Source organism: Trachurus japonicus, chromosome 15 (assembly GCF_045865225.1).
Source record: "Trachurus japonicus isolate A0001 chromosome 15, Traja_1.0".
NCBI lineage: Eukaryota > Metazoa > Chordata > Actinopteri > Carangiformes > Carangidae > Trachurus > Trachurus japonicus.
Window position 1 is genome coordinate 15,014,531 of NC_140921.1, and position 24,226 is coordinate 15,038,756.

The window sequence follows — 24,226 nt, forward strand, 5'->3', positions numbered from 1 at the left end:
ATAAAAAAATTCTGCCATAGGTTGCACGGCACTGCTGTTGGACAATTTGCTTGCTCTTCTGTCGTTTTAAGACTTTCTGCTTTCGTAGCCATACCAGGACTTTTTCTGTTTTTTCCACACTAACCTCATCCACCACCACCTGAAGTGCAAACATGTCTACTGAAAAGTGTTTCGCCAAAGGTAAGACATACAGTAACTACTGTATTCTGCTAAACACAGCGAGGTTGAAGTAGCTTTTTGCTTGACAGTCACGAGGTAATTTAATTTGATCAAAGAGCCATAAGTTACATCTGCCTCATGCACCGCTTATTGTTATACGTGCGGGAGATCAGATCATAGTTATTGTCTTTATACCTTTTGTAAACTCGCATTCAAATATGTGACTTTTTTTTTTATTTGGTGAAAACGTTATAATCAGCTTTATTGATTCCTACCGGGACTTTAATGTAGTTACATAGGTACAGCTGTGTGCTTGTTACAGTAGATGTCTGTGTCTCAAGTTCACTTCATTTCCCACTGAATGCACAGTACATTAAAGCTACAGAAAGACGAAACGGACATGTTGCCAAATGTTTTTGTAGGGAACTGCACCGGTGTGTTTTTCTTTTTCTTTTTTGCAATGTCATTGTGAGTGTGCATTATGACCGGTGTGATTTTCTTTTTTTTTTTTGCAAAGTCATTGTCAGTTGGCATTATGTAATCTCTTAATCTCAGTTAACAATCAAAAAGATGCCCTTCCCACCACTGCTGTTTCTATTGGAAAACTGTCAATACCCAAAATGAAGCCAGCTTTCTAGTTTTCTGTTCCAGCCTTAATTCACTTCATTGCCTTTTACTAAGAGTATATAGTATATTAGAGTATACATGGGTCTACTTTACAACCACCAAGTTCAAGATTGTCTAGTTGCTGAAATGTCATTAAATTTTGATAGTAACCCATTTTATATGTGTATACGGTACAGTATGTACGTTTTTAAAAAGAGCTATTTAGGTTTACATGGTTAATGTTTACTTTCAGGTCTTAATAGTTAAACACATAAATCAGTATGATCTCTCCCAGATTGTTATGAAAATTGCATTTTCTTTCTTATTTTAGGAAGTGCTGCACCTGGTCCGGTCCCCAAAGGCCACATCAGGATTTACAGTATGAGATTCTGCCCCTTTGCCCAGAGAACCAGACTGGTGCTGAATGCCAAAGGAATCACGTAAAGAAACATTTCTTTATACTTTATTTAAAAGCATAGCATGACTAATCCTTCACATTCCTGTGCTTTGTGCCTGCAACTGATATGGAGAACCTGTTTTTGTCCCTCCCTTAGACACGACACCATCAACATCAACCTGAAAGATAAACCTGACTGGTACCTTGAGAAGAATCCCCTTGGTCTTGTCCCAACTCTGGAAACACCTGCTGGTGAGGTGATATACGAGTCTTCCATCACCTGCGAATACTTGGACGAAGTTTACACTGAGAAGAAGCTGTTTCCTTCCTCTCCTTATGCTAAAGCTCAGCAGAAGATGATGCTGGAGCATTTCTCCAAGGTATATTTTATCAAATCAAATTTTGTGTTACTGACACACACACACACACACACACACATCTTATTACTGCCACTACTCTCTACAGGTCGTGCCATACTTTTACAAGATTTCAGCAGGGAGGAATAATGGCGAAGATGTGTCAGGACTTGAGGCTGAACTGAAAGAGAAGTTTGTCAAATTAAATGAGGTAGGTTGTGAAGTTGAGTACTCCTGTGTCGGTACACTTTCAATAGAAACCAATGAGTGAGTACAATTGTAGTAGCCTTTTGAATTTTTATAAATGGTCAAAGATAATGACTTAAGTGAGATTATCCATGTGTCATGTCTGTACCTTAGCAGAATCTTTTCTGACACTGGTTAATGTTTATTTTTCAGGACTTGGTGAACAAGAAGAAAAAGTTCTTCGGTGGCAATTCCATCAGCATGATTGACTACATGATGTGGCCATTTTTTGAGAGGCTGGAGGCCTATGACCTGAAACAGTAAGTAATAATCTCTTGAGACATTGGAAAAATAAATATTTTATTTATGGAAGCATTTGAAAACACGGTAACCTTAGAGTGGAGCAAGAGGTACAAATACAGTACAAAAGCAAGAGATGGTCAAGTCATCCTTCTCATCTCTCCTTCATGACATCTGATATGTAAGATTTTTGCCTTGGGTGAATGTTTTCATTCCCTTTGTCTCTTCAGCTGCCTTGACAACACACCTGATCTGAAGATGTGGACAGAGAGCATGTCAGAAGACCCGGCTGTCAAAGCCACCAGGCACAGTGTGGACACCTACAAGGGCTTTTACAAGACCTACGTTGAGGGAAAACCAAACTACGACTATGGCCTGTAGAAAATGCTGAGCAGAACCTTAAACCGTCCATGTTTGTGGTTTTTCTTTTCTTTTCTTTTTTTTTTTTACAGGGACAGCGCACAATTAAAGTAATTGTACCAGAGTTAGCTGACAGCTAATTTACATCATGGTTATGGCTATTGTTGATTCATGTGTTTTCCAAACATTGTAATAATGGTGAGTTCATATTTCAGGGAACAATTTGAAGAAAAACTTTTTTTTGTTATGAATAGCAAACATCTAATCATTATAATGGGAATATGGTACATAGAGGTAATTGTATAGCTCAAAATGTTTTCAATGATCAATTTCAAAGTGTGGCACTTTTTCCAATAAACTGTGGGTATAATGACTCTGACCTAAATCTAAAATTTCCTGTCTGTCTTACAAAGGCAAACAAAAACATTTTCCTGCAAGGCTACAGAGCTGAAGGGTTTTCCATGGAAACGTAACAGGCAAAGTGAAGTTTTGCCTTTTAATGAAAAATAAAAAAAATGAATATTTTACCTTGGACAATAGTAAACTTAATAGCTGCCATTCGATTTGCAACAGTAGGAATGAAAAGAAAAACACTGCTATGTTTGTTAGAATAATCCTGGTAAGATTGATGTAATATGAGAGGTAAGTCTGTTAAAATAGAGATATGTATAAGATTATTATCCTGCATGTGATTACTTTTTTTTAATTACAGTACACTACTTTGCTACTTCATTTTAACACACAGGACCATCTGTTGACAAACAGAATATATGAGCGCAATACAAAATTAGGGCATATCCTTTAGGAAAATGGTCAAACACCTTATTAAGTGTGCAATAAAATGAAAGCAACTAGAGCAAAACGTCTGCATGTTCAGATGTCAGCCACGACTGGAACAACAGTTTTATTTGCATCTCCTATTAGTAACTTCAACTTCAGTAACTTTAGTAACACCGACTGGCTGATATTTGTAGATCTGCTAGTTCTGCATGTGAAAATAATTGTGAGACTGCACATGACGAGTGCTCACAACTGTTCATCTCGGCTGCGGTGTAAACCTCCATTTGATAAATGTGGCGTGTACTCTTGTAGAAGCACAGGTGCATTTCTCAGCATCTCCTGAAAATGCCGAACTGTTGCAGTGTAAAGTTGTGTCTGCAGCACCAGAGACCTGAACAGATTGATGGGCTCTGCTTTGCGAATTATTTTAGGCACATGGACTTCTTCTGGCACTTTCCTGTTTCCAATCAGAACATGATGAAGTCTCTTCTCCTGCAGGCTCCTCTGCAGGAAGCCAAGCACATCCCGAAGCCTGTGCTCCATACTGTGAATGCCCCAGACAGAGGGCCGTTTACTCAGCAACAAGTGCAACAGAGCAGTCTTAAAGTGGTAGTTCGTGAGGGCGCTCTTTCCTGTGAGCCCTGTCTGCTTTCTGTGCAGGAAAGTAATGACCTGAAGGCAGTGTAAATGACAGGAATGTTGTGGTAGGCGTTTAGTGAAATGTTTCAGCAAATTCCTCTCATAGACGGCAAAAGAGAGGGGCCAGTGTGGGTCTGGAGAGCTGTCACAATCTGACGGGAAGTGCGAGACAAAATAAGCATCTGTATCGTCCAGCTGAACCACCGGTATGATGTTCAGTACGATGACTTTCCCTGAGCGGAATCGGATCTTCAGAGCACCGGCAGCATCCAAGTTGCGAAACGTGACCTCAAAGTCGTATTTGTGAGAGATGCGTCCCCACGCTTTGGTTACGGAGATCTGAAACCACTTCATGACTTGATCTTTGGCCAGGAAAGGTGTGTTCTTGGAGCACAGCAGTTCATCAAGACTGTGGTCCACTTTGATGGCTTCATTCCTGCTATGCAACAGACAAAGCATGTCCTCTCCCATGTTAGCGGAGCCACACAGACAGCCGTCCTCACCCTCTCCAAACCTGGTCACCTTGATCTTGCCACAGCCCTGCATGTCTGGAGGGATGTCGCTGTTGGGGCTGCACCACAGGTGGAACTGGAAGAAGTTTGGATCTGGAGGCGAGAACGGCACCATAAGGTCGCACATGAGAGGCTTGCACACCTTCCAAGACTCGAACATGCTTCCGATACCGATAAAGTCCCCAACTTCCATGTCTGCCTCCCGGTCACACATACTCCTGAGTGATTCCAGTAAATCGTCAGCAAAGCCTTCAACAAACTCCCTCACCCTCCAGTTTTCATGGGATGAAGTGTAGGTACACTTGTCGCAGAAGTTGCTCAGGATATTTTTATCTAGAACCATTGTCTTGGGGGTGACGGATCCACTGTCTGAAAATATGTCTTCATCCTCAGCTGGCCGGAGTTCTGTGTCGGCAAGATCCACTCTGAACATCTCGATGGTGAAGAATATGATGAAGGACAGAGTGCTCCAGAAGTACCAGCTGTAACCTCCCTCTGAGGCGGTTTCTTCAGGGTTCGAGTCCAGCTGTGAAAGTTCTCTCTCCAGCTTGGCCTTCTCCATTTCCAGCCTTTCCTCGTGCTCCCGCATCCGAGCGATGAGCTCTTCATCCTGTTCAGGTAGTGTGGTGTTCTCTTGAGGAAAGAGCAAGGGATGGTTAAGTATGGCAGCGGCCACCACCACACACACACGTGCAATGGCTCCCTGCATCTTCAGCTAGTTCCTTACATCGATGTTTGGGCAATTTGCAGACATCCGGAAGCAGCAGAAGCAGTTCAGATCCTGGAACAAAGATATAAAAGGTGGTTTAAGTGAAAGTCAAATGGATTTAAGATAAAAATGAGCATTGGTATACTGGATAAAGCACATAGAAATCACAACAAATTAATTTTGTAGAGCACTCCACCCATCAGGAGGAGGAACAGATTGTGCCTCTAAATATAGAGGCAGTGCGCTGAGTGACGCACTCACCCAGTATCAGACTGTGCAACATGGGAGGAAGGAAGATTGCGCCCTTTAGCAGAGCATCGCCCTTCTCTGATAACCCTATTCTGTTACCAACATTGTCACCGTTAGCATTTACATCCTGTTTACATTTTCATCTGAAACAAGATGAATGGAGCTTTTAATTCTGGAAAATGTCAGAAAAAGTCTGTGCACAATTAAAGTCAGATTCTAAGTGAAACAATGTGTAAAAAAATAAATAAAAAAACTGACATTTTCTTTCCTGGACGTCATCAGATAACTGAGAAGTAAAGCAATATACTGTACACAAGAGGAAATTACACAAGTGTCTTGCTCAAGCCTTGGGCACCAATGAAAGCACACTTTTAAACTAACCTGTTGCTAACCGGCTGAATGACAAACTGATGTCATTATGAACTTCCAAATAAAGGTATTGATATGTCTAAGTGTGACATCCTGTGACAGCACACAAGAAAGAGGAAGTACACATGCATCATGGTCTCACTGTAACATCATGAGATTATTAAGTGTTCTCAGACAGGCTTGAGCTTTAAAATGTCGGCAGTAATTGCAGAGCAGTAACGCACCATGAGGGCAGGGAAACTTCCCATGACTTATACTCACTGGGCACCTTTCCAACGCTTACATGGCTCAGTCCATCCAAACAAACATTGAGCCAAGAAGCCTGTGTTATAGTTTATTTTGTGGTTATTTTAGATCTGATTTTTAGATCTGATTGTTTCAGATGATGGTGGCTACATTCAACTTCACCCCCCCCCCCCCCCAAAAAAAAAAAAAATTGATTTTAGTTGCAGATAAGATCTCGTTACAGCAAGACTGTTAACTTCCTGTTACAAAGAAATAATGTATGGCAATAAAAGTCATAAAACATGCACTGTGAATGCTCAAAAAAGCATTCACAGAATTTACTGTTAAGGCCTAAGCTACCCTGGTTAATGGTCGGTGCAACATGATGTGATGCTTTGTTAGTCATATAAGACAGTAAACTGAATATCACTGGGTTCAGGAATACTACTGAATAAAACAAGCAATCTGAAAACATCTTCTTTAAACATACTTTTTTTTCCCTTTGTTTAATCACCAAAACGACTAGCCTATATGACGACAAAATAAGTGATAGATTACTTGTTAAATGGAAATAATCATAAGTTGCAGCATATATTTTAAAGTCTAATTGCTTATATTCCGTGAAACAGCTGTGACGTACAGCTGAGCTGTCAGATGTCAAGCATTTCCTCTAAAACTATATGTTGGTTGAAGTGGAAGAGGAAGAACTCATATAGCCTAGTATTTAAAATGAATTGAGGTAGCTACAAGATGGCATGTAAAGTAAAAGGCTTTTCCATCCATGTTGACTGACTGCACCCATGTAGCTCATAATGTTTGGAAAAACGGAGCAAATGACGAGACAGTGAATGTGACAGGGCCGTGGAGTTGTAAAGTGATGCAGTGAGTTTGGACACAGTGCCAGCGGTGACTGCTCAGCCTCCTCCTCCCCAGTTTACTTAGCAACAAAATAGCGACCCAGGCTACTCATCACGGAAACACTATACCAGACTCATGAGTCACTTCACGGACTGCTGTCTAACAAACGAACGGTGCCTTACATGAATCTGTAGTTATTAAGACTTAAAGCACACACACAAAAATGAACAACTTTAAAGTGTTGCTGGAAATGTAAGCAGCGGTAGTTGCATGAGTGGGGCAACATAATTGCATGTTTAGCAGCATGGAGTCGCTTTTCATCGATCTACAAGTTAATTGAGACATGTAGGCTATTAATACAGAGTTGATAAACCTACCTTTGTATCATTCTCTGGGTTGAACTCATGATGATGTAGGCCTACTTCGTGTGGCGGGCTCTCCGGTGGAAGCAGTCACATCATTAAACTCGTGTGAACAGCGAGGGAACAGCCTTAATCCCTTTTTTTGGACTTACACATTTCCTGAGTGCTAGCTCCACCCATAACGACGGGGCCCGCCCATGCCAGCTTCCTGCGCGCGACCAAAATAGGGACTTTACTTTTAGGCTGCACGTGGGGCAGAGCTGCACTTTCATGATGAATGCACATCATCACGTAGCCTATAATGTGTACGATTGAAATGTTTTTCAAATATATATTTTTTCAATGTAAAGGCCAAAGAAAAAGGGCTTCTGATCTTATGAGAAATCTTTTTAGTATATTATTTGCAGAAATTCATCCTAGACACTGGTTTTGACTTACAATTTCACACTTAAACCCACTATATCACAGCTAGTCTGCAGGTTTAAATACAGAAATCTAAACTTGCAGCATATTGATTACCCAACATGCACATTGTGTCTTGCCAGAACAGGGGGCCCAACAACAAATGTTTGACCTCGAGCCTCCTGAGGCCTCCAAAAAAGGAAACAAAAAAGTGCTACAGACTGTGTGCACTTGACCTTCCAGTTTGATGAAGTGAAGACATTTTGACATTTTCCTTACAACATGAAATGGCTCTGAAATTTAAGACTTGGTTTCAGGGTAAATTAAGAGTAATCAAGTTGTAAGTTCAAGTGTGTGTTATTGTGCGTGTATTTCATCGAGTGTAGCTACTGCAAACACCATTAAGACCTTCTTCAATGAGAGAAATATAGCCTACTTGATGTAGACATTATTTTTCTCTTGTGTATAATTCAAGCTGAAATGGTGGCATTTAAAATAATGCATACATTTCTTTTCCACTGATTTATTTATTTATTTATTTTTATTTATTATTATTATTATTATTATTTTTACATATTTTCATCTTTCTTTTATTTTTATTTTTTTTACTTAGGCTAATTAAGTCAATAAACCTTTGTTGATTAAAGGGATAGTTCAACATTTTGGCAAATTGGCCCATTGCCATAATCGCTATAGTCATAGCAGTAGGTTCGTTACCTTTAATTGTAGGTGTAAGCTATTTTCAGTACGGCGGAGCGCAGCAGCAGGCTGCTCAGAGCTACGCTATGGAGGCTAACGGAATTTCTTGGTTTCCCTCATTAAACTCATCAAATTCAACATCCCAAAACTCCACAGCGCTTTTGTAGACAAGTTGTGACCTGCACAACCACCACGCTATGAGATAATGACGGAACGATACGAAACGGAGCCGTTTTCGAGGTAAATACAGGGTAAATACGGAGACTGCTTGCTGAAAAACTGTCCCTGAACGCAACGCGCATCAGCGGTTTTGTATGAATTTACCTCGAAAACGGCTCCGTTTCGTATCGTTCCGTCATTATCTTATAGCGTGGTGGTTGTGCAGCTCACAACTTGTCTACAAAAGCGCTGTGGAGTTTTGGGATTTTGTATTTGATGAGTTTAATGAGGGAAACCAAGAAATTCCGTTAGCCTCCATAGCTGAGCAGCCAGCTGCTGCGCTCCGCCGTACTGAAAATAGCTTACACCGACAATTAAAGGTAATGAACCTACTGCTATGACTATAGCAATTATGGCAATGGGCCAATTTGCCAAAATGTTGAACTATCCCTTTAAGACTGGGAGATAAATACAAAAACAAAAAGTTGGCTTGTTGAGAGAGACAAACTCAATGATGGATGCATGAGAGTGTGTATGGATGATGATAATTTACAGCTTTAAGTCAACTGTAGATGCTACATAGTGTAAACAGAGAGTATGGATTTCCCTGCTAGACATGGGTCTTTATGTGGGCCAGGTGTGACATTCTCAGCCATCTTTGGAAATAATTTTTTTGCAACCAGTTTTTTTTGTGTGAGAAGATACATGTTGCATTCCTCAAGGTGGCGCTTTATGCTCAAGTAAAGACAGGACAAAGCACACAGGCACAGACTGGGCAAAATTTATTACCCCTACTTTTGGTGTTTGGGTTATAAAGGCCATCAACAATCACTAGTTTGACCATAGTAGGCATAAATCAGTTGACCTACGTGGTCAGTACAGCACCGTTTAAAAAATAGCCTAAATTTTAATGTGTTTGGCAGTGTTGTATAATCCTGGTATAATCCTGTGTAATAAGGGATATTACACAGTCATAGTGTTGAAATTTAAAGATGTTATTTGCTAATTTCCAATCAAAATAGCCTGAAAACTTACCAAGCACTGATATGGGTCATTTCACAAACTTGAACAATTATTAGGTCCAGGTTGTTTTTATGAAAGTGCCAAGTCTATGGTGCCAATTAGCGACTTGGGCTGCACCACAACCTGTCAGTGTTGTGATGTATTGAAGCTCCGCCCATTCACGCACTTCACTTGTTTGGCCAAAAAGTCAAGTCAGCTCTGCCCTCCGTCCTCTGATGCACTTCTGAAGGGTTAGTGCAATTAAACTAAACTTACAACTGTAAAATGATGTTGTGGCTTGTAATGTGTACAATTAAACAGTACTAAGCTGTTCTGCTCTGAACACATTTATCCAGGAGACGCTAACTAACAGTATGCTAGTTTAGGTCGGCTAGCTCTGTAAGCTAGTTAGCCAGCCGAAATGAGTTGTGGCGGGAGTTCAAAGATGTGATAAGTAAAGTTTAACTGTTTGTTCTATACATCTTTAATCATAAAGACCATGTCACACTATGACTATGGAGACAGTTGTTCAATTGTTTGTGTCAACAGGACTTCACTGTCTGGCTGGAAACCTCTTCAAATTTTTTGGCATAAACAGCAGCTTGGACTGAAAAACGAGAGTACTAACGTTTAACATGCTGGTAGCTCTCATGATTATGAATGAACCCTAAAACCGTAAAACTGCATGGACATCTCATACAAATTCAGGTTACGTTAAGTAGGTGGTTCAAAAGTTCACTGTTAACCTCAGGTGGATGCTATAGGTGAAAGGGAAAACAGCAATGGAGCATTGATGTAATCCAACAATTTTTTATTACAACTGTGAATAGATTGTGTTTCTTGGGATATACTTTCAAAAGCTATGCAGCAGTCATTATTATTGCTCACTCTTCATGTGTGTGACATGCATGCTGTGACAGGAAGCTGTGTACAAGACATTGGTATTTGAATTCTGAGATTCTCGTGAGCTGAGTGTGACAAATACAATTTTTTCATTTTAGGATCACTTCTATGATGCTGCAAGCTGGGCTATTTGAAATATCTTCATTGACTTCTTCAGGATGTCCAAATTTCTAAAGGACGGACATGTTGAAAAGGAGCTTGATGGGACACTTGCTGGAGGCCATATCTGTTCACCTCTACCAGAAGTTGAGCGAGACTTTTCAACACCCTCAGAAGTTTGTTAATGACGCAGACAACAAGTGTTGATATCCTCTCCACCATCCCAGGACAAGAGCACTGGTAAGTTTGGATTAAGTTGTTGAATTTTCTTGAAAGTTGAAAGTATTTCCTATAGTGTTAGTTTGATTAGTTCATTCTTAAGGTGGATCACAACTTCACCTTCTTATGCATAGTAAGACAAACAAAGCCAAAGCCAAACAGGTAACTTGATCACCAGAGTTGGAGAACAGAAAATGCAACAGGATGTGTTTTTGAGGATTTGATCGTCTTTCAGAATGAAATTTACTTCCCATTTCCCCCCTGTTGCTTGTTGACATTATTACAAGAAGAAAAATCTGGAACTTATTACTGCTGCTACTTCAAATAATAAATATATTTCCCCCCCCATCCTCTCTCATTCTAGATAAAACAATGACATTTTTTTTAGCAAGTTATTTAAAACTTGACACCAGCAAACGTTTTTGATTAATTTCATTCCATTTTCTATAAAGAAATTAGATTTTTTTTCTCAACTACTTTTTGTTGAACTAGATGGTATAGATTATAATGCTGGACTTGTTCACGGTGCAATGGAAGAAATGTGCCAGTGATTTACTTTTGGTTGACGATCAAATTCAACGTGCAAGTGATTCAAAATTTTGATGGTCATCAATGTTTCAACTTGAAGGTGTATAGTAAAAGTCTCTGAAATGATATTTCTAAAGCTGTCAGTCTGATAGTCAAAGCTCATACAATGTTCCAGCTGAAAGTATAAACATTAGGTTTTAATGCACAACATTTTTGATTAAACTGGATAGATGACTGTAGGAGTGACATAATAAAAACAAATACTATATTTGTCAATTACCTCATTTGAACATTATTCACTGTACATAGATTGAATATACACCATCAGAATACAGAGTTATTATTATTAGTATTATATATCCCCTAGTGTTATATAGCCTAATGTTTTATGAGATCTGAAAGAGAGATGTTGAGATCAGCTGTCCTCTAAGGGTTTTATATTTGGCAAAGATGGTTCACAATGATACAGTGAATTCACTTCATACGACACACTCCACTCCTATTTATATCTTTGAGATAGATTACAGTGTGCAACATTTGTCAAAAATGGGCAGCAGACCATGTTACGTGAGAACATGCACAAGATGTATCTCTCTACTGTATGAGACAAAAAGCACAAAACAAAATGTGAATGTGAAAAAAATAAACAGATACACAATTACACACTAAAAAGTTTTCATTACTAGGGTTATAAACGTCACAGATTTGAAAGTGTTAATTTCGCTCTGGAGATCTTGGAGCTTTAGAAATCCGGAAAAAGGTGTTGAAACCAACTCTGTGGGAGTTGATTTTGCGCCAGACTTTTTTTCTATGAGGATTTCATCCTTTATAAAGTAGGAGCACATCCTCTTTTTGACAGTGCAGCAATGGCATCCTCGGAGAGCGCAGAGAGACTCTTTCTGCAGACACCCTGGGACTGGATAAGAGAGCAGCGGAGCCTCCTCACATCACCGTTTTTCCCGGTTTTGTTCTCTTTCACGGTTTATATGGGCTGCTGCTTTCCTTATGTTTGTCTGGACCTGCTCTGCTCTAGACTGGCACTGGTACGCCGCTTCAAGATTCAGCCTCAAAGCAAAGTGACCTGGGCAGCAGTGTGGAAGTGCTTGTGCAAGATTTTTCGCAACCATGTCTGTTTCATTTTCCCTCTTTCTGTGGTGCACTGGTACTGGAGGCCAGTGGTTAGTCCACCTGTGGCACCTGCAGGGCTGGTTGTTGTTAAGGATGTACTGGCTTGCCTCCTCCTGTTTGACACACAGTACTTTTTTTGGCACCGGCTGCATCACAAAGTGCACCAGCTCTACTATTTCTTCCATAAGGAGCACCACGCCTACACGGCCACCTTCTCCTTGACCACAGAGGACACAGGTGTGTGGGAGATGCTGACTCTCAGTTTCTTTGCCACGCTGAGCCCTGCGCTCTTACACTGCCATCCGCTCACAGAAATGCTTTTCTTCATCACTAATATCTATCTGTCAGTGGAGGCTCACTCAGGCTATGAATTTCCCTGGTCTGTGCACAAACTGGTGCCCTTTGGCCTTTTTGGAGGCTCTCAGCATCACGATCTCCATCACCTCAAATTCAAAGTGAACTATGCGCCGTACTTCACGCACTGGGACAGACTTTTTGGTACACTGCACACACAGAAGAAGTCCAGTAACACAGAGACTGTTATCTGGAAGTGATTATTGTTTCAGCGTCTTCAAGACGGATGAAAACAGACTTTGATTTAACTTTGTTTTAACTTTGTTTCAAACTAAACATCTACAAGTATGTATAAGATGAATTCCCGATATTGTTGAAGTCATAATCCAAAAGAGTGCTATTCATGGTAAAGTATCAAAGTACGGTATTGCTTGATGGAATGATCATGGTAGTAATCTCTGTTTGCTCTAATTGTACCTTTGCTACAGAATATTATATAATGATATGATGTAGTGACATTTATGTTTTTTGTAACTATCTTCCAGTTTACTGGATTTGTTAAAATAATACTAAATACACATTAAACAATAATCCTTTGAATATCAAATCCTTCAGTCCTGTATCTGTGGCCTTTATGAATACACAGACCAGATTTAATAGGTCTCAGACATTTGTTTTTAGTGGTGTCCTTACTTTCAAAGCAACTCTGAATGTTGTTAGTTGACCATTGCTGCACTCAGTTATTTAACAATTTGTCACCTCAGGCAAATATTTTTTCCATTAGAGGTGCTATGTTATACAGTAGCCTATATCTTAATCAAGTAATTCAAATTCAGATTTCCCACCATATGGTTTGCACTAGTTCATCTTCTATGCCTAATTTCTCTCATTTCTTAAATAATAATAAAACAAAAATGACTATCATCATTATTCATAACATCAGTCTGCATAACTATGGATTAAACATTACCGTTAGTTTAGATGTTTCAACCCCCCCCCCCGATAAATAAATCTGGTTTTCTTTTCCTTTTTTTCTCTTACAAGCAATAGGCTATAAAATGAATATGAAACTGAATTTGAATCTGAATTGACCAAACAGATTGAGTTGCTTCACAAATGGTGATGTGTTGATGACAATGTATTAACTGATGTCTTCTACAAATTGACTCAAATGTGACATTCCAGAAATAAAAAGAAATGGAAGTTGGCAGATGAGCAAGCGGAATCAAATGATAAGTCTCAAGCTTTTTTAGAAACCATTTCTCAATTTCTTGACCCAGCTACCTCTCATCTTTACATAATGTGGAACTGGAACTGGGCAACTATAAATAAAAGGGAAATTTCATGTGGCAACGGTGGTAATTACATCATGATTATACAACTGGGAAACGACCACCCACTCTGGTAAAATGAACAGAAAATTAATCGACCAATTTAATTCATTTTTTAACATTTTTTTCCACCTAAAATGCCAAACTGTCAGGATTTATTTACATACATAATCTGCCAGACACATCTAAATAAGTCTTATGAAGTGAAACTAGGATTTCTGTAACAGTGAAAGTTGATAGTCTTCCTCTCTTTCATTGGTTGCTTCACTCCTGATGTAATGTTAGTCCAGTCTTATACTAGATCAGTATTTCACAAAAACGACTATGAATGAATGAATGAATATTTATTTTGATTATAAAAAATCAGGGGACAGTACATATCAATGGACACTTATAGCATCAGCTAATTTCCATCCTTTGTCCCTAGGCAGTTTGTACAGTTAAGAAGAGGCAGATGGACCAGTGTTCAGTTTTATTTTGTACACACACACAGAAATTATTTCTTAAATAACTTTCAAAATCACAACAGGTAAAGTATGACATCACAAGGCTTTTCACACCTATTCTCCTGATGAGATTGATGACAACGGAGGAAGGCTACGTGTGGTCAGCTATCACATCCCATAGTTAAGCTCTGATCACAATACATATACAGTAGCACAGATGCCATTGGCTTCATAATCAGAATAAAGTTCTTGGCAGAGGTAACAAATGGAGATGCAGTCATAATGATACTCAGTGCCATGGCTTTGTAACACTGTTTCACATCATAGTAGAAAAAAAACAAACTTAACTAACTAACTAACCTTAAATTGCACTTTACAAAATTTAAAGACATATACGACTCACAATAAACATTTAAATTCAATTAAATCAGTATTTCAGCATTTTTACAGCTCAATCCTATCATGTAAACATCTTAACAGGTATGCCTTTACAAAAAAGTATTTTTGCTCAGCACTGCACATATTCAAATATTGCTCATTGTGGACCACTTAATATGTCTCTCACCTTCTCTTCTTTGTTCCTCTTGTTGGTGTCTTTTAGCTCTTGGAGCAATTTTCCAGAGCTGCTTGAGCCATTTCGCTCCACCCACATCATTAATAGTTTGAGTGTCTGCTGTCTACTATCACCTGGGCTGTCATGTTTACAAGCCTCAATATTAGCTGGTGTTATCCCACTACGCAATGCTATTTCCTGCATATCTGCCCAACCCAGCACTTCTGCAATATCAGGCACGCAAGGTTCGATGTTTTTCTCTGTCAAAAAGACAGAGAAAAAAATAGATTAACACCAGAAAACACAACACATATCACACATATCAATTACAGTTTTACTGTTGCCTAAATGAATTAAAAAATGTTCTGGATTGTTTCTTACCATGGAGAAGTGGCAACTCCTGACAAGAAAAAAGGAGAACTATGTCAGTATTTTCAATAACACTGCTTAACCCTTGAGGGTCCCTTCATTTTGTGCCCCACCTGGGTCACTTAGACACAAAAAAAATTCTCTTTTAAATATTGCCATAGAAATATTATGTATATATTTTTTCCAATTGTGTTTGTTATGAATGCCATTATTAACATCAGTCTTCACTATACATAACAAATATTCATGAATTTTCTGAAATTTTAACCCCTTAAATACCAGTTTTAGCAATAGAAGTCTGAAATGCATTGATGTGTGTACCAACAACTGTACCTGTGTAAATTAAGCCAGACTTTCTCAGGCTTTTTTTAGTGGTGACGCCTTTGAAATCCTGCAATCCTTTTGTTTTTATTACTTGAAGAATGCATGTACAAGTATTATGGCCCTCTGTGCAGGTGCATGTGCATGTAAAAACTATGGAAACAGTAAAACATGAAATTCTGAGAGGATTTCAACCCCGGGGAATGAAAAAAAAAAAAAATTGGAATGGTATTCAAAAACAGCATTTTGAATAGGGGTCAATGGCACAAAAAAATGCTGAAGGGACAGAGGTAGCTCTATTTAGTTTAAAGGCATATGAAAGCTTAATAGTCACCTCAAAATAAAGAACCTAGCCAATTTCATGCCATTTGCATCACCACAGTTAAAGTTATGCAAAAAATATATATATTTTTTTTAAATGTCCAGGGACTCAGGAGGGTTAAAGAAGCTTTACAAATACTGCAAGTTGCACCACAGCAATAGCGACACAGGAAGCACACTAAAAAACTAAGGGACAACTAACCTGTATATTCTTTAGTTAGGGGCAGCTTGCAAAAAATGGAGGAGGGACACAAAAGTGTTTATCATACATGTACATGTATGTATCTCAGTTTATATAAACTAGGAAAACCAGGACAGACTACACATCTTAAAGCTGCTCAGAGTTAGAAGTGAACTACAAGATCATACTCACTTGGTTATTAGTAGCTGGTTCGTCGTTTCCACTTGAGGGCTGGGATCTTCTGTCTGATGAGACAAATGATGAAAAGAAAAAAGAAGACATGCAAACTTTTTATAAAGAAGCTCACACAGACTCGAACTCGAGTTGGATTTGAATTGAACATTCAATATTGTTGCTTGAGTTTGCTATTGCACTGCAGAGTACATAATGTTCTAGTGCCCTCTATTGGTCACATCATACTGTATGTGTATCAGACATACTCACTTGATTTTCTCTTTAGGTACACTACTACACCTATTACAACAACAGCAAGTATCACTAAAATTGAAAGAATTATGGCAGCTATCGCCCCAGAATTTGACCCTGAATCCGGAACAGAAAAAAATAACATTATTTCAAACAAACTTTTTAATAAGAAAATGTAGAAATTATGATTTTAATCAAATGTGGTAATGCTAAACTGAAGCATACCCTTGGTCTTGTCATTGCAGATTGTGTTATTTGTGGAGGTACAGTGTACTTTGATTCCCTCGGCACCACACCTTAAACCAAAAGAAAATCAAATATGAGTGAGGGTGACTCATGACAGAATGCTGAATATTTGCTTCTCTAACAGAAAAGCAGTTTCAGCAAAATACAGACAAGACATTGATTGAAAGAAGCCATAGGCTACATACATTTTAAAACTTACAGATGATATCTTAAGAAGTAGAACTTACTGTTGACATGGCTGACAGAGTCTGCAGATGTCTGTGACACTGCTGCAATAGTGATCCTTTTTACATCGACATTTAGTGTCCTGGACACTGTTACACGGTTCAGCCACCTCTAGATTAGCTGAAAGAATAGAAGCACAGAACTCAAATTAGAGGGAGATCAAATTTTCAAAGTTTTTTTATTTTTATTATTTACTCTGACTGCTGAATTCGAATGAACTCAAACAGTGCTCTTTATGATTTTGTAATACCTGGTACTGATTGATATTAGGGCTAAAACTAATGATTATTTAATCGGATCCATATTTTCTTGACCAGTCCCTTAATTCTGCTATTTAGAACATGTCAGAAATGAATAAGAATTACATTTTCCCTGCTCTGCTTTTCTTGTGATGAAACTTCTTTATGTAAAGTTAACATGAGGCTGTGACAGCACTGAAAAGTATGCATGCAAATTATAATCATATAGGTTTATGAAATTGTGATGTTTTTTTGTCAAAATTTTACACTGAAAGAAGTAAAAATGCAATATGTCAGAATCACTACTTAAGAACCACAGGGATTATTTCATAATTTAAACCTAGTTATGTGGAGTTTACATATTTGTAAATATCCAAAATGCTTTGCTTGGCTTCTTCATACTTCTGTCACAGTAAGAAAAGATAGGGTGATGTCCAGTTGTGTTTATACCATTGAGATGATCACAGGACCTGCACAGTTCACATTCCATCAGACTATTAGGGAGAGGGCTGAACGTCCCACTACCACAGGCCTCGCACTTTCCATCATTTGGATCATTTTTGCAGTGACTCAGCAGCTTGAAGCCTATATTATAGAAGACACATGAGCCAGAGACAAAAGAAGACATTTTCATCAGTTGGATGACAAAACAGTAGCCTATGCAAACCCACACAGACACCACATGCAAACATTTCATGAAGTTAGAATTTTGACAACTTCTCTGATTTGGACTGATAAGCACATATTTAACAATACCTTCTTTAATATTACAGTTGTGCAGCAGCTTAACATTTTGTGGGATTGGGCAATGAGACAAAAGCTGGCATTAACGTCCATAATATAATATATATTAAGGGCAAATATATAGACACCGATTACAGATAGGTATCGCACATTTCTGTCAGACACTTCAGACAAAGATATCTCAAAAGTCTTGTATCTATAGATGATGTCTGGTAGGCAGCTTATAGACCCTGAAAGATAGATAGATAGATAGATAGATAGATAGATAGATAGACTTTATTTGCCATTGTTATAATAAAAAAACAACAAAAAGCAGTTTAGCAACTACTCGTGGCAACTAAAAAACATACAGACATCATAATAAACTATTAATATGATTAAGGGATTTCAAAAAATAAAACAGTGCTCCATTGTGAGCTCATCATAAGTGCATGGCCATCATTATAGTGCTAAGACATTCCTTATCCCTTATAGACAGAAGTTATACTTGTCAGGTGTGTTTACCGCTCGTGCTCTCATGTGACGTCACTTACCTGCAGGACAGAAACAACAGACTCTCCCTTCATCATGTGGGTATTCACCATCCGGACACCTACTACTCTGCCTCGGGATACGAAGTCGTTTTCCTGTATGTCGACTCACATTCCTTTTAGTTTGGGAAGCATCCACCCTTATGAGAAAACAAACACAGAAAGTGAAACTCAGTGTGGGTCCTGTGTTCGTGGGGCAGCCCCAGGGTGAAAAGCCCCGTGGATCCCCAGTTAAGAGGTTACGCTAACGGACGTGGGGCAAATGACCAGACGCACATTTGCAACCAGTTATCCTCATCGCTAATAATCATAGACATATGACACGTTTTTACTGAACGGCCATCCAATGAATATAAATTAAAATCACGAGAATAAACCTATGGAATAAACTAACAGCAGCGCCGTCGGGCTCATCACTGCCCCCAGCGGACGGAGGACCACCAGGACGCGCCGTGTCCATAACTGGATGGTAAGAAGAGCGCATGTTGCGGGTGATACAACGCATAGGCCGCAGGAGGCGACAGTAAACCCGTTTCGCGACGATACAATCGAAACCACTGTTGTCGACGAGGTGTGGTTGAACCCAAGTAGAAAAGTGTTCGCCGGCTCTATTTTTCTAAAGAAAGCTTTTCATAAGACTGGCTTTGACTTGTCGGCTTTCTTCAGCATACAACTCAAACAGCCGTGAAAGAGCCGCCGCACCCCGGGGCACTTCCGTAAACTTGCTGTTATTAAGGAAATTTACATGTGAACTCATTGCTAATATCTTCGTAAGCCCCTCGTCGGTTTCCCCAAAGGTCACATTTTACGCACATGTCCTGATACTTAAGTTGACTTGTCCCCCTCTCTGGACCAGTCTGACGTGTCTTAAATTATACAAATTAAACAACAAACTCTTTGCTAACAAGTCAACGAGTTAAAAACAAACAAACAAACGTGGGAGCAAATTTGACGCAACACGTCGCAGCCATCTCTAAAATGTGTGGTAAACTTTACTTACTGTGACATTACGACGATCACAGCCAAGGTGAGGAAAACCACACTGAACTTGAGTGCCATCATGTACAGTAGATACTGTGCTGCTGCACGACTGCGTCCAACTGCGACTTTTCTCCACCAAGGCGGGTACCTACCTACTGCACTGGGTGTTTCATTCTTACTTTCGGTTTTGTTACCAACAAACACACACGCATGCACGCACACACGCATAACCTGTAATACAGATATAAAATACAGATACAAATAGAAAAGCTAGAATTTCCTTCGAGATCTATTATTCAATTCAGTATAAAAATAAACAGTTCAAAAGTTAATACTTTTCAGGTGATGTACTATTTTCCTTTCTGTAACTCTGATTACATTTTGGTTATGCCAAAAATTCAACCTCAACAGTATGTAACACACAACACAACACAACACAACACAACACAACACAACACAACACAACACGTGTAAAGTATTAATTGAGGAATGTAAGATAACTCACAGTTGTTAAAACACACACCCTACCTCATTATAATGTGTGATCTGTAGATTTTATTATTTTGATGAATCATAAAGGTCACAAAATACCCTGAGAATAGACAATCACATATTCTCTTTTCGGGTGGTAAATTAAATGCAAGTGGGAGGATTTTTCTCATAACATTTAAAAAAAAATACATGTTTATATCTAGAAACTGCCACTAGGAGGTGTTATTGCTCTTTGGTGTGATAGCTGCAGGGAATATGGAGGGTTGTGCTGCTGCTGCTGCTGCTGCTGCTGGGGATCCATCAGTATAATAAGATATTAATTTTCCTTGTGTAGTCTTCCACATGTGGTCAAACCTTTGTTTTAAAGCAATCATCACAATCAGCAATGTGTTACTTATAACAACCTGCATACCATGGCAGTAACATAACAGTATACCTTGATTGTCAGACTGCTACAAGACAAACGTGATAACAAACAAATTACGAAACAGTGCCAACTATTCTTAGACATACCTGGATTAATTATGCTTGTGACGCCTTCCTATTGAATAATGACCTTGACTTAGTTGTGTTATCATTACCCGTGCCTTTTTTGGTTATATAAAGCTGTACAGTATGTTGTGCAAGTGAAGTTTAAAATGGGTAGTTTGCAGTTGCTGACTCATATCTGTCTTTTTCTGTGCCTGAACAGGAAACTGGCCAAATGTATACAGAAGGAGGATGATAGAGGTAAGCAAGAAAAGAAAGAAAAAAAACCTAAACAAAAAACAATACACCACTAGGTGCCTTCCTGATGCAATCTGCAGTGAACAAAGTTCTGTGTACTTACATAATGTCACTTGAATATAATTTCAAATTGTGTCTTTGATTTCCAAAGTTATTGTGCAGAGAATTAATGAAGCTCTTAATGTGCTAATACAAGTCATCCCTGTAGCAGGAAATCCTTTCTGTCTGTGCCACTAACTTAAGAAATTAAGGCCTCACCCCCACCCCACAAAAAACATCATATTTGTTTGATCTCTGCCAAGTGTAGTTAACAGCAAATTTATCTTTGAACAAAAGTGAGGGAAAAAAGTGCTTGGCTGGGGAATAAAAACTTAACTTGAAGGAGAACTCCTATGGGATTTGGTTGTTTTTGCAAGTGTATTAAATTTCAGTCCTTTGTAGTCCCAGTGAGTCCCAGTGTCGGATTTGTACCAGTCTGCTGCCTGTTCATGTGGCCCACTTATAGAGCAAAGTGATCACACACACATACACCAGAATGAAGGCTAATGAATTTGGTGATTCCTTGACAAGTCCTCTGGCACCACCGCAAAGTTAACGAATGAAATCTTTCCACAACTTCTGGATTGATTTCAATGAAATAACCAGTGTGTGTGTGTGTGTGTGTGTGTGTGTGTGTGTGTGACTAAACAGGATCTACTGGCAGAAAAAGAATATAATATTCATAATCATGTTTTCCTGAGTGTACAAACCTAAACCTTAAAACCACTGTGATTTCTTTGGCCCCCTCATAACTACTGTACTACCAGAACAGACATTTACCAAATACTGGATCTAGAGCAGGCCCTTGATATTTTTAAGCTACCTCAAGGCCACCATAGTCTCCTCCATGTTTGAAGAGGGATGCAATCTGCACAGCTGGGTGCTACTAAATCCTACACTCTGGTCTTTTTTCTTTTTAAGTTTTTTTTTTTTGGGTTTTATTTGATAGGGCAGCTGTAGAGAGACAGGAAATGGGGAGACAGAGAGAGGGGGAATGACATGCAGCAAAGGGCAGCCGCCGGTGGAAATCGAACCAGGGCTGCTGCGGCGAGGACTATTAGCCTCCGCGTATGGGGCGCCTGCTCTACCCAGTGAGCACTGGTCTTTTAAATTTGATGCAGAAATTCTGTTTCCCACCCCAGAATGAATTGTCATCACTTTGGTGATTGCTTTTCATATTTTGCCCTTGACGGGGTCGAGTTTCTACTTTTTTTTATGTATATGAGCAAACACCATATATGCAAAACTATAATGACATTTCAGACTCAGGTTTATGTTGTGTTTTATTCTTATTACCCTGCTAAGAGGCTAAACTAAGATGATAAAAAGGGTCAACATTACACTTGTTTAACATCAGCAGCACCTTAGCCGTGAGCAGGTTGACAGCAGCGTTTACCTCAAGGCATCACTGTTCCTCGTCATAGCGGCACAGAGCTGCTGATGTGGCTACAGACTTTTAATCTGTATTAATCTGAAAAAAAACTGCACCAAGTGCCAGATCAGAGATAAAACAATTTTCTTTTATTATTTTGCTGGTAAACCACATGAAAAACTCTTTACCAAATCGGTTAGTAAATTTTGAAAGAGAACACATTCTCCTATAAGGACACCATACAGGTCAAATGTAGGTCAAATAAGTGATGATTGTCTCCCTCTGCTGCTCGCTTTAAGGGTGAATAAGTGGATGGGTTGAACGCGGTTGTCTTGCCACAACCACATGTATTTTGGTGCCTCATTCTCTAAAGCTTAATGTAATAATAGCATATAAAACTGCTACCAATAGGCCACAATGAGAAACACCCTTCTTAATTCTGCTGTATGGAAAAAAAACCAAATAGCTGAAAACCCCACCACCAGAAGAAGTGCAGCATGTAGATTTCAGCTCCGTGGAAAGACATTATCATCCATGGCCAATGTGTTCCGCCTCCCCATCACCCCCAGGTCATATGCAGAATAAAGCAGAGTAATAGCTCCACTGAGATGGAGGGAAAGAAAAATAAAGTAAAATAAGACAATGTTTTTTTGTTGTTAGGAGGAAGCTGCTGGAAGGGACCATGTTGCAGAGCCTCCCCGGGGACACAGAAGAAGAGGGAGGAGAGGAGATGAGTCGGGGGGAAGCGGCAGGTAAGAGCTCTTCCCTTTGGGTAAAAAGAAGCCGCAGAAAGAAAGAGAGAGAGAGGAGACTTCAGTGGTTGTCTGTACGCTGAAGTTCATTAATGCTCTGCGTTTCATAGATTAGTTAACTATAGTCACGATGCACTGTCTTTTTTTAGGAAATTGGGTCACAACAGCGTTAACTCAAAACTCAAAATAACAAGCAGAGCAACAAATAATTCCAGAAATGTTACCCCCCCCACCCCCACCCCACCGAAGTACACTATGCATTCGTTAATTTAAAATTTCATGCATGTTGTGGAAGACTGCTCCCTATTTCACATTTATACTTCCTTGAGGTTGAGCTTCGTCTTTAACTTGAACTGTAGCACATCTCCTACAGAGCCAAAGCTTTTAGGCCTACAGGTAGTAATCATAATCCATGAATGCACGGAGAGTGAACATGAAAACTATATTTCCAAAGGGATTGGCTTTGCGCTTTCAATTCAGAGTAGCTATACTGCTTCGACTTTGACATTTAAATATAACAACCGCGACAGTTTTCACTTCTTCTGTCTTGAAGTGAATATTCGAAACATTCACCTTTGTAAAAGAAGCAGGAAGATGAGACTCAGACAGCACGGTCGTGGTTGACAGTCATGCAGCCGGCAACATTTTTTCTTTTTTACATTTTGCACATTTTTATTACATTGATAAATGGTGAGAGGCAAAAATAAACACTACTAACTGCTCATCTGCCTTGTAAACTGTGTCCAGTATAGTAGAAAGTGGAACTGGGGGTGGTGGTGTGGTGTGGTGTGGTGGCGGGGGGGTGGGGTGGGGTGGGGCAAACCTGATGCTTCTTCACACACAGAACAGGAAGAGAGTCATGCTGCTCTTCAACTACAGGAAATAACCTCTGTACCGATGACGCAGGTCTCAGGGGAAAGCTCAGCAAGTTCTGTAGATCTGAAGCAGACTGTACACTGTGTGACTGCATGAACAGCCGGGCTGTGCAAGGCTGTGCAACATGTTGCAGGGCACACACACACACACACACACACACACACACACACACACACACACACACACACGTACACTTTGTGACAGTTCTTTGAGGGCTGTTTTGTGCCATACATTAAAGGAAAATGATCATGTTCATCACTAAATCAAGTCAAAAACAACTGCAGTACTTCCCTGTCTTTCTTTCTCTCCCTCTGCAGCAGCTTACACACATGCAGATGAAAAGGCGTTAAATCTGTAAAGCTGCCACTAGACGATATGTCTGTGCAGAGAGATTTCCCCCCCGCAACACGTCCAGCAGCCTGCCTAATTAGAGACGAGTGTATCTGTGGGCAAAGGAGTCCGCGCCTGCACATGGAAGGGGGGATTTGGCCGTGAGCGTTCATTCACTGGGCTGTCTGTCTGGTGGGCAAGACAATGGAGAGAAGTGCAGATTGGA

The 24,226-nt window shown here is 39.5% G+C and overlaps 4 protein-coding genes across 6 annotated transcripts; 2 read left to right on the forward strand and 2 right to left on the reverse strand.

The window, feature by feature from the left end:
• Positions 1–34: 34 nt before the first annotated feature.
• On the forward strand, positions 35–2,743 carry LOC146973376 (glutathione S-transferase omega-1-like). Its single transcript, XM_085799870.1, has 7 exons — positions 35–180; positions 1,097–1,205; positions 1,320–1,542; positions 1,628–1,729; positions 1,918–2,024; positions 2,235–2,421; positions 2,514–2,743. Exons 1-6 carry the CDS (start codon positions 153–155, stop codon positions 2,383–2,385), a joined length of 720 nt encoding a protein of 239 aa, XP_085655996.1. The 5' UTR covers positions 35–152; the 3' UTR covers positions 2,386–2,421; positions 2,514–2,743.
• Positions 2,425–7,217, reverse strand: itprip (inositol 1,4,5-trisphosphate receptor interacting protein). Of its 2 annotated transcripts, none has more exons than XM_085799868.1 (2): positions 7,083–7,217; positions 2,425–5,076 (listed from the first exon to the last, which is right to left on the reverse strand). In XM_085799868.1, the coding sequence occupies exon 2, from the start codon at positions 5,002–5,004 to the stop codon at positions 3,391–3,393; it is 1,614 nt and encodes a 537-aa protein (XP_085655994.1). In that variant the 5' UTR covers positions 5,005–5,076; positions 7,083–7,217; the 3' UTR covers positions 2,425–3,390. The 2 variants fall into 2 exon arrangements, with proteins under 2 accessions (XP_085655994.1, XP_085655995.1); XM_085799869.1 differs by having other exon boundaries at positions 3,245–5,067; positions 7,068–7,198.
• Positions 7,218–11,944: 4,727 nt separating this feature from the next.
• LOC146973378 (cholesterol 25-hydroxylase-like protein) lies at positions 11,945–12,812 on the forward strand. Its single transcript, XM_085799001.1, has one exon. It carries the CDS (start codon positions 11,945–11,947, stop codon positions 12,758–12,760), a length of 816 nt encoding a protein of 271 aa, XP_085655127.1. The 3' UTR covers positions 12,761–12,812.
• A 1,482-nt stretch (positions 12,813–14,294) lies between these two features.
• LOC146973379 (tumor necrosis factor receptor superfamily member 6-like) lies at positions 14,295–19,556 on the reverse strand. 2 transcript variants are annotated; one of them, XM_085799002.1, is made up of 9 exons: positions 19,433–19,556; positions 18,436–18,572; positions 17,609–17,743; positions 16,922–17,039; positions 16,674–16,744; positions 16,467–16,565; positions 16,215–16,267; positions 15,212–15,230; positions 14,295–15,084 (listed from the first exon to the last, which is right to left on the reverse strand). In XM_085799002.1, the coding sequence occupies exons 1-9, from the start codon at positions 19,492–19,494 to the stop codon at positions 14,813–14,815; spliced, it is 966 nt and encodes a 321-aa protein (XP_085655128.1). In that variant the 5' UTR covers positions 19,495–19,556; the 3' UTR covers positions 14,295–14,812. The 2 variants fall into 2 exon arrangements, with proteins under 2 accessions (XP_085655128.1, XP_085655129.1); XM_085799003.1 differs by having other exon boundaries at positions 19,439–19,498.
• Between the last annotated feature and the right edge of the window lie 4,670 nt (positions 19,557–24,226).

Excerpts from the sequence above, each read along its gene's own strand:
- LOC146973379 (XM_085799002.1), bottom strand. The coding sequence starts at position 19,494 with ATGATGGCACTCAAGTTCAGTGTGGTTTTCCTCACCTTGGCTGTGATC. Across the intron at positions 18,573-19,432 it reads GTGATCGTCGTAATGTCACA|GGTGGATGCTTCCCAAACTA; the intron begins GTAAGTAAAGTT and ends TTTTCTCATAAG. Across the intron at positions 16,566-16,673 it reads CTGCAATGACAAGACCAAGG|GGTCAAATTCTGGGGCGATA; the intron begins GTATGCTTCAGT and ends TTCCGGATTCAG.
- LOC146973378 (XM_085799001.1), top strand. The coding sequence starts at position 11,945 with ATGGCATCCTCGGAGAGCGCAGAGAGACTCTTTCTGCAGACACCCTGG.
- LOC146973376 (XM_085799870.1), top strand. The coding sequence starts at position 153 with ATGTCTACTGAAAAGTGTTTCGCCAAAG. Across the intron at positions 1,206-1,319 it reads CTGAATGCCAAAGGAATCAC|ACACGACACCATCAACATCA; the intron begins GTAAAGAAACAT and ends TCCCTCCCTTAG. Across the intron at positions 2,025-2,234 it reads GAGGCCTATGACCTGAAACA|CTGCCTTGACAACACACCTG; the intron begins GTAAGTAATAAT and ends TTGTCTCTTCAG.
- itprip (XM_085799868.1), bottom strand. The coding sequence starts at position 5,004 with ATGCAGGGAGCCATTGCACGTGTGTGTGTGGTGGTGGCCGCTGCCATA.